Genomic DNA, 12,598 nt, shown 5'->3' on the forward strand with positions numbered 1-12,598 from the left:
TCATTGTGCAAAAGTAAAAAATAACCATATCGTACATGCCCCAGAATCGTAGACCCTGAGAGGACTTCATTGGCCACTAGTCTGACGTATACATGGAGGAATCCTCACTCAAGCATCCCTGTCAGGTGGCTGTCCACACTCTACTTGGACTCCTCCAACGAGACAGGCCTCACTGCTTATGAAGGCATTGTGCTCCACTTTTGTTCAGCTGCAGGAGTTAGAAAGTTCTTCCAGACCGTGAGCCTAACTGTGCCTCTGGGCATCTCCCCCCTTTGCTCCTGGAGGCTTCTGCCCTCCAGAGTCAAACAAAATAAGCCTGAGCTCGAAGAAAGCTCTCTTGCCTCTCCTGAGTCTTCTCTCCTCCGGGCTTCATCCAGTCCTCATATGGTGTGAGTGTGAGGCCCTTCGCTGGTCTGGTTGCCCTCCTCTGGATCCTCTCCACTTTTCTGATACCCTGCTTTAAACTGTGTTCATTCTAGATCCTCTGCCTTCTCGACAGGTCTTTGTAAAGTCCAGGTTGGTTGTCTTGGAAAGTGCCTCCTCTTCCTCTCCTTAGAAATATTTCTCTTTGCGGGCTTGAGTTCCTTCTCAGGGCATTGTTTTCCCTCTTCATCTGATTCCCTAGGAGCATCTTAATTCGTAGCACCTTCCCTAACCTTCCTTCAGGCCTTCGCAGTTTCACCTAAAATCAAGGCTGTAGAGCAGACCGTGCTCAGCTTTCCTTTCCTGCCCTGTAACAGATGTTCTGATGGAGTTGCTTCCTCCCTAATGAAGGTTTCCATCATTTACACCCCAGCTACCAGTTCCTTCTCAGTGGTAAGCATCCAATCCATTATGGAAGTTGCTTTACATTTTGATGGATGGCATGCGCAGCAGGGAAAGACAAGAAACGATTAGCTCGTCTGCTTTGCTAGTTGAGAATGTTTCAGGGGTTGTCTGGCTACTTCAAGTCCCCTAGGATACCTATATCATGATTCTGGGCCAGGCTTGTGATTTGTTTTCTCTAAATACATTTCCTGTTTCTGTCCAGATTTAGCGTATCAGAGTGAAACCATCACATGTGTTTCTGTCTCCTTCCTTTTTTCTTAATATAGAACATGTGTGCTCCCAGTTGTGGTCATGCCATTAGCTTTGATTTAGATTTTTTTTTGGGGGGAAAGAACTTTCTAGGGGATTTAGTTGGGTGTTTCTTTGGATGCTTTTATTCAATAATAATAATTTTTTAAAAAATCAACTCTCCCAGCCTCTCCCCCCCCCAAAAAAAGAGGGAGAAAACCAGTTCATTCTGCTGTGGTAGTGGTATGAGGATGATGATGATATAAGTAGATCATGTTGGGTGGATTGGAAGGAGAAATAAGAGGCCAGCTAAGACTGTCTTATACTACCCTTCAATGACAGATCATAAGGCCTAGCTTCTGATCCCAGATATCCCAGACAGTCTCCATTTAGGTTTGGGCTTTTTTTTTCCCCTTATGTTTTCCATCAACCCTAGTTTGTTTTCTTAGTCTGTTCCCTGGTACTTCTTTCTGTCTTTCCTCCCTCCTCAGATCTTCCTTGTCTTGGGTTTGAAATATGTTTTCTCTGCTGCTCCCCCTGCCCTAGCACCCCCAAGCATCACTATGTGTACGTTCACTGTAGATAGCAATTTGGCATCTGAAAACTTTCAAAGCCACATACTCTTTTTAATTATGAGTTTTAATCTCTTTGTTCCATGTAAAGGTATGCTCTTTGTAGGCATTATCCTTGGCTTCCTTTTTCCATAAAAATACTAGAATTTAGGGCTAGTGATCTGTGGTTTAATGAAGTAGGATGATTACTCTATAGTTTTAGAAATATAATAATCCTTAGTTTGTCTCCCTTTAAATTTCCCGTTTGTACTTGTGACTTTACTTATTGAGTTCCCTAAAGTAGACATGTGATACGGAGCCCCTCCAGAATACAGAAGGAGGTTAGCTCAGATATCTGAAATCAACCTGAGTCCTGGTAGTGTCTTCCCTGGCCTCAGAAGTGTGTCTGATAAATAAGGGAGATTTGGAGTCCTAGAATCCCAGGGTTGTAAGGGAAGGGTGGAAATCCCTCTCTCAATGCAGAAAGCTGCAGATCGCCTTTCAGTGACATTCATCCAGCCTCTGTTTAAATATTCTCACGCACGATGTTGATTCCATTGTGGGGAGATAATATTGTAGAGGAAAGAGCATTGGGCTAGAAATGAGGTTCTGTTACTGCCTTAGCGATTAATTAGTTGTATGACCTTGGCCAAGGTACTGACTCACTCTGAGCCTAAATTTCCTCCTCTGGAGAATATAATAATTCATATATTTCTTTCACAGTGTTTTTGTAAGGATTTAATCAGTACCTATTATGTGCCAAGTACCATGCTAAGCATTGGGGATGCAAAGAAAGGCAAAAATAGCCTCTGCCCCTCAAGGAGCTTAGTCTCATGGAGGAGATGACATTCAAACAGCTATGTACGTACAAATATAGGTGAGAGACATAAACTGGAGATGATCCCAGAGAGAAGACATGAGTAGTGAGGGTGACTGGGAAGGGCCTCTTGCACAACACGGGATTTTAGCTGGGACTTGAAGGAAGCTGGGAGGTGGGGATAAAAGGGAGAGCCCTCCAGGCAGGGGGACAGTCAGAGAAGATGCCCAGAGGCGAGACATGGAGTGTCTTGTGCTGTGTCCTATGGGTCACTGGGTAAGCCTTCTGCAAACTACAAGTGACTGTATTGAGGCAGAGTGGAATATTACTTTGTCCTACATTTTTCTAGAGGGTGAGGTCAGAAATAAGATCTGCGTGTGACATTTACATGTCTTTTTCAGACTGGGAAACAAAACTGAAAACAAAGAGTCATCTCCAGGGTTGGGGGTTTGTATGGAAGAATCATCCCAGAAAACACTCCCCAAGGATTGTCCCTGTGTCCCCAAAGTGGGAGAAGCCTGGCAGTATGACGTCTGGTTGGAGAAGAAGCAGCGAGATGAAGAAGAGCATCTTCAGCAATTAAAGAGCAGTGTAAGGAATCCTACCAACAAAAGAAAAGGCCAGGAACATATTAGATGTGGCCAACACGTCAGTCCACAAGGAGTTTCTGTAGGAAAGATTCTCTATCAGTGTAACAGCTTTTATTCTGAGCTGAGTAGAGGTCAGCAGATCTGTTCAGAGAAGAGAGGCTATAAGTATGGTGAATGTGATAAGTCCCCCATTTACCTCTCTGACTTTCTTGGCCATCGACTGACCTCTGGAGAGAAAGCTGATGAGTGCACCGAATACAGAGGGACCTTTTACAGTAGCTCACTCATCACTTCCCTTCAGGCAGCGCAGACCAGAGAGAACCTGTATGAATGTGTGCAATGTGGGAAAGGCTTTCATCGGAGCACACATCTTATTCGACATCAAACAATTCATACTGGAGAGAAACCATACAGATGTAAGGAATGTGGGAAGACCTTCCGACAGAGTGCACAGCTTACCCGGCATCACATAATTCATACTGGAGAGAAACCTTATGAATGTAGTGAATGTGGCAAGGCCTTCAAACACAGCTCATCTCTTGCTTCCCATCATAGAATTCATAGTGGAGAGAAACCTTATGAGTGTAGTGAATGTGGCAAAGCCTTCCGTGAGAGCTCACACCTTACACGGCATCAGAGAATTCATACTGGAGAAAAACCTTATGAGTGTAATGAATGTGGAAAGGCTTTTAGCCGGAGCACTGAACTTATACGACATCAGACAGTTCACACTGGAGAGAAACCTTTTGAATGTAATGAATGTGGGAAAGCGTTCCCTCAGAGGACACAACTTACTCAACACCAAAGAATTCACACTGGGGAGAAACCTTATGAATGTAATGAATGTGGGAAGGCCTTTTGTCTGAGCTTACAGCTTAACCGACATCGACTTCATACTGGAGAGAAACATTATGAGTGTAGTGAATGTGGGAAGGCCTTCAACTACAGCTCATCCCTTTCTTACCATCGAAGAATTCATACCAGAGAGAAACCATATGAATGTAGTGACTGTGGGAAGGCCTTCAATCGCAGCTCATCCCTTGCTTCTCATCAAAGAATTCATACTGGAGAGAAACCTTATGAATGTAATGTGTGTGGTAAGGCCTTCTGCCAGAGCACACAACTTACTCGCCATCAGAGAGTTCATATTGGGGGAAAGCCTCATGAATGTAATAAATATGGAAAGACTTTTAGCCAGTGCACACAACTTACTGAGCACCAGGTAATTCATATTGGAGAGAAGCCTTATAAGTGTACTGAATGATTGTAGGCCTTTGGCAAAAGCAAACATCCAACACCAGGTGCTTAACGCTGGAAAGAGAAACTTTTTTAAATAAACAAAACTATGTGCAAAGCCCTTCAGCCTGAGCACAGAACTTAGTACATCATTTCAGAGAATTTATGCTAGCAAGAAGGCTTGTGAAGCTCACGTTTCCCTCACTGAAGCCACACAAAATCCACTGCTCCCTCAGGCTTATCTTAGTGGACGCTTGCTATGGACTTTCAACCTGCAAATAAACACTCTACTCTGTCACTTTCTCAGGGATACTTATAGTCACCAAAATTAGTTGACTAGTAGTATGGAGGTCATGTTTTGGGTCGGAAAGCTATTATGTGTATAATCTATGAATATAGGCACATAATTATGTTATTACTGCTAATTTATCTCAGCCAGATCATGTGACACCAGTATTCACTTGGTGATCCCCATATATGCTGGATAATTAGGAAAGGAATTTCTCATTTTTGTAAAAAGCTCAGGTGGGCTGCACACCAGTGTCATGCAGGCAGCATGATGGAACATTATGATTCCATTTTCTTTGGGTAAGGGGCAGGAAGACAGAAATTTGTAGCCTCCTGTTTCCCTTCTAGGAATAAGTATCTCTCCTCAGAACTACCTAAATTGTCACTGAGAAAGAATGTTTTACAGTTTTAGGAATGCATAGGCCAGCTAGCCAGCAGGTTAACAAGATGAGTGTGAGTCTGATCATCAGGGACCATCAGGCCGGCTGAGGAAGGACAGATCCATTTTGATCCTTTATAAACAATTGATTTGGGAACACACTTTTAAAGTTTAATTTGCACTATTAACATTTTCTCTATCACTTTCTTAAGTCTAGACAATCAACAAAATAATAAATCAAGCCCAGATTTATAGCATTTCAGGTTTCTGAGGTGTACATGCTCACATTGAAAGTCTAACGCCATTCCTGTCCTCAGGCTTTGCAGTGCCAGATTGGTGAGTATTGCTCTTGTCATTCATCCTTGAGATTCCTAGACAGCTGCCTCCTCTTCCTCCTCCCCCCTCCCTTCTGCACGTATGCACCTGAGAACGATGAGCAGAACTTCTGTTCCAGGGTTTTTTCTCCCTCTTAGTCTGCCTCTTGGCTTTCCGAGGGAGCGTTACTCAGAGAGCAATGGCTAACACTGTTTCAAGGGATCCAGAGTGATTTTAGGGGCTTCACTGGAGGCTCACAGCAGTCCAGAGCAGCAGAGTCTACACACGCCCCCATTTTATAGATGAGGAAACAGGATTAGATGGGCTGAATGATTGGCCCATGCTCACACAACTAGTAGGTATTGAAGGTAGGCTTTGGGCCCAGATCTTGCTGCCTCTCAGAGCAGGAGGGGTTTTCTTGGATTGGACAATGCACTTGAAGGAGCCAGCCCCCTTCTGGGAATTTGCTTGCAGTTAGGGTTTGTCTATTTGTTTTCATGACATGATGTTGCTATGCTGATGCTGGAAATGCAGCAATGTGCTATTTCTGCTAAGTGCACCCCAGTTCTTCCTCTTAAGGGGCTTGGCGATAGCACTGTGCTAAATGCTGGGAATATGAAAACTAGTAAGATAGTCCCTGCCCTCAAGGAACTTCCATTCTAGTGAGTGAAGCCAACACATAAAGGGATTGAATGATTTTAATATATGGAGGGGGGATCCCTTCTTCCTCACCTCACCCATCTAATCTGGTGCCAAGTCCTATCACTTCTACCCCCTCAGTGTCTCCCATTACGTGACCACTTCTCTTTACTCATGCTGCCGCCACCCTAGTTGAGGTCTTCATTCTTCTTTCCTATGCTTAGAACAGTAGACATGAATGTCTGCCCCTCTTGTTCACATCCTCCCATAAGCTGGTCGGGGGGTGGGTGTGGGAGGGGCCCACTTAACATACTGGAAGCCTTTTTCAGTTTCTCTTGGGAAGTCAAGGATACCAGCGGAGCACTCCAGCTGTCCACCTGTCATCTCTTATAATGTGACCAACCACTCTTCCCATCATATGATTAATATATTTTCTTTCTGTTTCTTTGAAGCCCTCATTGGTTACATGTTACAGGCTGCTCACACCTACTCTGCACCTCTCTATTGTCCTGTGTGTGATCTTTGTTATTATTCAGTCTGTGATCTTCCATGCCATGCTGTCACCAACGCCAGTAGAATGCTGGTATTAATAAGATGGGCCTTGGTTTCTATGGAAGCTTGGGGTCATTGAAAATATTTCTAAATTTCTCATAGTCGACTCAACCTCTCTCATCTCTTGGTCCAAATCATCCATCATCCATATCCCAGATAAATATACCAATGGAAAGCTCTATAGGTTGTCCATCTAAATACAGGCTACAATCCACTTGTTTTCTCCTATGTGGATGGTCAAACCAAACTCCTTTGAGTGATTACAGGTCTCTTCCTGGAGGCTCTGCAAGGTTCCCAGGCCTGGTGCAACTAGCACAATGTTAGCCACAAACAGGAGCATTTAAAGGACCTCACCATCTACAGGGAATCCCACTTCTTCTTGGACGCCATGATGGATCTCCATCACAGTGGCGAACACCTATGATGAACAGCTACCTCCCTGTTTTATGCCTCTCCTGCCAGCAAAACTCCAAAGCACGGCCTATACCAGCTTAAAATAAATATAATTGGGAAATGTTTAACAAAAATAAAAATACAATGCAATATACATAATGTTAACTTATGATTCTCTAAGTCATTATACTCCTCCAAACTATTTGAGTTTGACACCATTGGTCTAGACCCTCTAAAGTCATTTGGAGATCACTGGAATGAGGAACACGAACAAACTTTAGAGATTTGGTCAACTGACTCCTGCAAGCTTTGTTGGCCTGTGCAGATCCAAGCAAGCCATTAGTGTTGCACTCTTGTTCTCACAGGAGACATGGGATCTGTACCCAGAGAATGCTGGTCACCAGAAATCTATTGCATTTTCCAGCTGAGGAATTAAAGATCCCAAGGCTCAGTATTTCACACACAAACCAGTGTTCTTGATTCTGAAGTGGGCTGTCTGACAAGTTCCAAGACTGCCTATGGAGGCAGATTTTGCGTGTGGTTGGAAAACAGTCTACAGATGAGTATTTTCATCATTATTAACTTGGTTACTCCCTGCCAGAGTTAGGCAGAGGCAATAGCTAGGCATGAGTTCAGCACATTCTATTGGCTAGGAAAAACTACTGTAGGTGCAGGTACTCTGCCCTGTGGATCACATGACACTGAAACTATTGTTGTTCAGTCATTTTTAGTCATGTCCAACTCTCTGTGGCCTCACTTGAGGTTTTCTTGACAGATACTGGAATGGTTTGCCATTTCCTTCTCCAGCTCATTTTACAGTGAGGAAACTGAAGCAAACAAGGTGAAGTGACATACTCAGGGTCACACAGCTAGTAAGTGTCTGGGGCCAAATTCAAACTCAGGAAGAGGAGTCTCTGCCCACTGCACCACCTAGCTGCCACTGAAAGTGTGGCGATAGCCATAGAAAGAGATGGATCTGGGAATATGTGTGGTAGGCAAGGTGAGGCAAATGGAAGTGCAGCCAAGAATATGAGACTTCTGCCCAAAAGCATGTCATGAGGGTCTAGAACTTTCACTCAGCCAGTCAATGAGCATTTATCAAGTGCCTACTAAGTGTCAGGCACTATGCTAAGCACCAAGGACACAAAGAAAGGCAAAAGACAGTCCCTGCTTCAAGGAGCTGCTGGTCTTTGTGGTGCTGAAGCAATCCTCCTGGGGTCAGTTGTCTCTGGATGACTGGTGTTAAGAAGAACAGATACATGAGGAAGGACTGAAAGCTGATACAAGCCAAAATGAGACATGGAAGAATTCACATTTCTTTGGTGGGAGGGCCCCTTAGCACTGAGCCAATGGCAGCAGTCGGAGCTGCGCAGTGGTGTGCTGTGCCAGACCACGACAGATCCCAGACTAGCCACCAGGAAGCTGTTGGTGGCTTCCCTGGTCATTTTGCTTATGGCCCCAGAAGCACTACATTATGATTCTGGACATTTAGGTCCAGAAGGGACACTTGAACTAGTGAAAGAGAGATTTTTTTTTTCTGGTCCTAAATGGCAGTGGGATTTGTGTCCAAGTGGTGCTCGACGTGTTCAAAGGAAAGTGAGGCCAATTGCTGCTGCACGCTAGGAGGGCATAAGCACCAGTCAGCCTTTGGGTCTGGGCGCCCTGACCTTCTCATCTTTGGAAGGTGCTAGTAAGAACACGAGCCATATCCTAGAAGTTACTGACCATTTACCTGGTGGGTCCAGCCATCCCCAACCAGGAACCAGCCAGCTCCTGCATTTTGCTAAAGTGCTGGGGGGAAATATAAGGTATTCCCAAAGTCTGGATTATATTTCTTAGACTATGGTTTCCCAGCTATGTTTTTCTCTGAACAAGATAAGAGATTTTGAAAGTAAACAACTTAGGGAAATGATCACCTTGATGGGAGTCAAGAAGTCTAGTACCTGATCTTATTACCCTCAGGAAGACCATTCTCCATTCTGATCCTTTTGACCACCCACTGCTGAAACGTGATAGACTTTGAAGCCAGAGCAGAAACCTCAGTGGAGTCGAGCATGATTTCTGAAGCACATATACAACACTAGTGGGAAGAATGCCACTGGCTTTATCCCATCCTTCCTGATGTTTGGGTGGGAGCCATGTTTGCCTACTGACTTGTGCTTTTAAAATGCTACATGTTATTTCCCAGCCTGCCCATCCTCATTGCCTCTCCTTCTACTCCTTCCTCAACTCTGCCATCTGGCTTCTGACCTCATCACTCCACTGAAACGGCTCTCCACAAAGTTACTGATGACCTCTTCCTTTGCCAAGTCTGAGAGTGTTTTCTTTACCCTAATACCAACCAGTTTGTGGTTGTATTTGATACTATCGACACTCATCTTCTCCAAGACTTTCTCTCTTCTCTGAGTTTTCATGGGCCTGCAGACATAGACTCTGGATAATGGGAGGCAGGACATAAGGGGGTTAAGACTGTATCCTTAGAGGATATTAGTAGGATAGGACACTATAGGTGGGGTCAGGCCATGAGTGACAGGTCCAGGGACATCCTGGACACATTCTTTAGCTAAAGTCTGACAGGGACATAGGAATGTACAAGCAATTTACTTAGACAGAGGAGCTGGCCAACAGACTTAACTCTGTAATCAGAGAACCCTGTGCCTTGTGCAATATTCCACTTATATTTCATAGTAAACATGAAGCCAAGATGAAGGAATTCTGCAGCAAATTACAAACAAAACCCCAGGATTTTCAATGTTTTACCTAAGAAAACAATGGTAAAGTGGGCATATCCTGAGGAAGATGGCCGTTCTTGGGGATCAATATCAACAAACATTTATTAAGTATCTACTGTGTGCAGGCACTGTATCCCCAGGCACTGGGAGATACAAAGAGGCAAAAGACAGAATCTGCCTCCAAGGAGCTTACAATCTAATGGGAGAAACAGAACAAGCCATATACAGGACAAACAGAAAACAATTACATGAAAGACATTCTCTCTCTTGATCTGGTCAGTGGTAAACTAAGGACATTTCCATTCTCAATTTGGGCCTAATTCCAGGGACACTGTTAGAAAACAGTTGGCAACCTCTGTAACACAACAGAGGTCTCAGTGTTGTAAGCATTCCCTGGCGTTAGGTCACTTAGATGCTTCACTGAAACAGGACTGTGAGTTTCTGGGGGAGACTACAAGATCCATGGGCCTCTTGGCACAGACCAGGCCCCGGGGGACAAGTCAACCCTCCACCTAAGACACAGAGGCAGCCAGGTATTGGGAAGCCACACGGATGCCTACCTCAGACAAGGTTTGGGGGCACTTGGGAATTCTGCAGAACTTAAGAATCCAGGGTGAAACCATGTGCCAGGCATTGTGCCAACCTCTGGGGTACAAAGACAAAGTCACGTCCCTGAGGGAGCTGGGCAAAGACTCTTACTCTTTCTATTCCCAGTGCTGCACACAGCGCTTGGCTTACTATTCAACTAACCAGCATTCTGTAAGGGAGACAAGTTGTACACGTGTTTGAATGGACAAAATGAGTACATCCATAATGTGTATTTTTTGAATACAGCTGTGAATTCCTCAGAACGGCAAACGTGCTGAAGAGTGTGGTCTGCCAATGCAGCTCACTCCCTGCTCTGCAAACTTACCCTCTGAAAGTTGCCTGGGGCCCTGGGGTGTCAAGTGAGTTTCCCAAGTTCAAACATGTTGGGGCTGGAACTTGACCTGATGTTTCTAACTACTCTGCCACGTTGTCTTTGCTAACACAGAGGATGAAGCTATGAAGGCTGAGTTGTTCTTGAGAATATTCCAGGGCCACCTGTCTTCAAGGGTGTCACCCATCCTTGGCATGATCTCTCTGCTTCCTCTTTTTTGTCTTCCTGCCTTGGTCACATCCCGCCCACCACAGAAGGGCTTTCCTGGTCCTTCAGGGGCTGGTGACTGAGATGACCTTTTCTTTGCTTGGTATCTATCTTTTAAGGATCTCACTAGTTTTAGGTTGCCTCTCCTATTACACTGTGTGATCCTTAAGGGCAAGGAGTACTTTTGCTGTTCTTTCTACTTCCTGCACGTAGCACGGTGCTAAATGCTGGATAAAGCCTCGTGTCTAATTCACGGGAACCACCGGGCATACTGAGACAAAACAAGCAATCTCTGGCCTCTGGGATCCTTACTGTCCCGGTTACATAACATCCAAACAGATAAGCCAAAGATCTGAGGAAGCAAAGAGGAGGCGTCAGAGCACTGTCCAAGTAGGTCAGCTGTGGAGCTGGACTTGAAGCAGTTAGGTGGTGCTTTGGCTAGAGGCCTTGACCTGGAGACTGGAAGACCTGAGTTCAAATCTGGCCTCAGATATTTACTGTGAACAAATCACTTAATCTGTCAGCTTCAATTTCCTCAAGTGTAAAACGGGGAGCATAGTGACACCCAGCACAGGGTTATGTAAAGGTCACATGACATCAGTAATGCCTTTAGCACACGTCCCATGTCCCACTTAGGCCTGAAACACATCCCCTCCACCTGTTACCTTCTGGCAATCCGAAGCTTCCCTCAAAGGAGTTTGGGGTAAAGGACAAAACCAAGTTACCTTTTCCTGTTCCATCAACAAATCTGATTAGCACAAAAGATTTTAACAAAAGATTATGTGTATATGGGGCTTTAAGTTTAGCATTTTACACATATTATCTCCAGACATTGACAAAAAAATTCAACATGATAAGGCTAAGCCCAAATTCCTAAAGGCCCTTGAGAGCTGACTATCAGACCACTCTTAACTACTCAAGCAGCCACTAAACTGTTCTAATCTCACTTACGATACTATTGTCTCCCCTAGCTCTATCTTTCATGTTGGAAGCATGATATTCAGGAAGCTGTGTGCTCTGGCTGAAGGGCTACAGTATTGTTTTACTAATGGTCCCACTACTTTTTGGACACATCTCTGCCACTCACCACTGACTCTCCTCTTCCCAATAAAGACTAACAATTAAATATCATCAAGGAAAATAAGTCAACACATTGGTTACTTGTGAAAGTATATACCTCACCCTTACCCCTCAATTTCCAATTCTTTGTCACTACAAAAAGAGCTGCTATAAACCTTTTTGTACATGTAGGTCTTTTCCCCTTTTTTATGATCTCTTTGGGATACAGACCAAGTAGTGGTATTGCTGGATCAAAGGGTATGCACAGTTTGAATGCCTTTTTAGTTCCAAACTGTTCTCCAGAAAGGTTACATCAGTTCACAACTCCACCAATAATGCACTGGTGTCCCAATTTTCCCATATCTCCTCCAACATTTATCATTTTCCTTTTCTGTCATATTAGCCAATCTGACAGGTATGAAGTGGTACTTCACAGTTGTTTTAATTTCCATTTCTCTCATTTCTCTAATCAACAGTGACTTAGGGCATTTTTTCACATGACTATAGACAGCTTTGATTTCTTCATCTGAAAACCACCTGTTCATATCCTTTGAACATTTATCAAATGGGAAATGGTTGAACATGTTGTGGCATATGGATGTAATGGAATACTGTTGCGCTATAAGAAATGAGCAGCAGGCAAATTTCAGAAAAACCTGGAAAAGACTTACCTGAACCAACGCAGAGTGAATTGAGCAGAACTGGGGGAACACCGTACACAGGAACATTATGTGTTAATCAGCTATGACTGATTTAGCCCTTCTCATCAACAGTGACCCAAGACAATTCCAAAAGACTCATGATGGAAAATGCTATCCACATCCAGAGAAAGAACTGACAGAGTCTGAATGGAGATCAAAGCATA

At 44.2% G+C, this 12,598-nt stretch overlaps 1 protein-coding gene across 1 annotated transcript in view; it reads left to right on the top strand.

Annotated features, from left to right (window-relative positions):
* The window catches only part of LOC110202573 (uncharacterized), a 52,815-nt gene extending 48,439 nt beyond the window's left edge, over positions 1-4,376 (top strand). Inside the window, 2 exon segments of the mRNA XM_078154498.1 lie at positions 3,339-4,164; positions 4,166-4,376. Of these exon segments, the coding sequence (XP_078010624.1) occupies positions 3,339-4,164; positions 4,166-4,240 (901 nt within the window). The 3' untranslated portion in view covers positions 4,241-4,376.
* The last annotated feature ends 8,222 nt before the right edge of the window (positions 4,377-12,598 follow it).

Source organism: Phascolarctos cinereus, unplaced genomic scaffold (assembly GCF_003287225.1).
Source record: "Phascolarctos cinereus isolate Bilbo 61053 unplaced genomic scaffold, phaCin_HiC Scaffold_4;HRSCAF=312, whole genome shotgun sequence".
Taxonomy (NCBI): Eukaryota; Metazoa; Chordata; class Mammalia; order Diprotodontia; family Phascolarctidae; genus Phascolarctos; species Phascolarctos cinereus.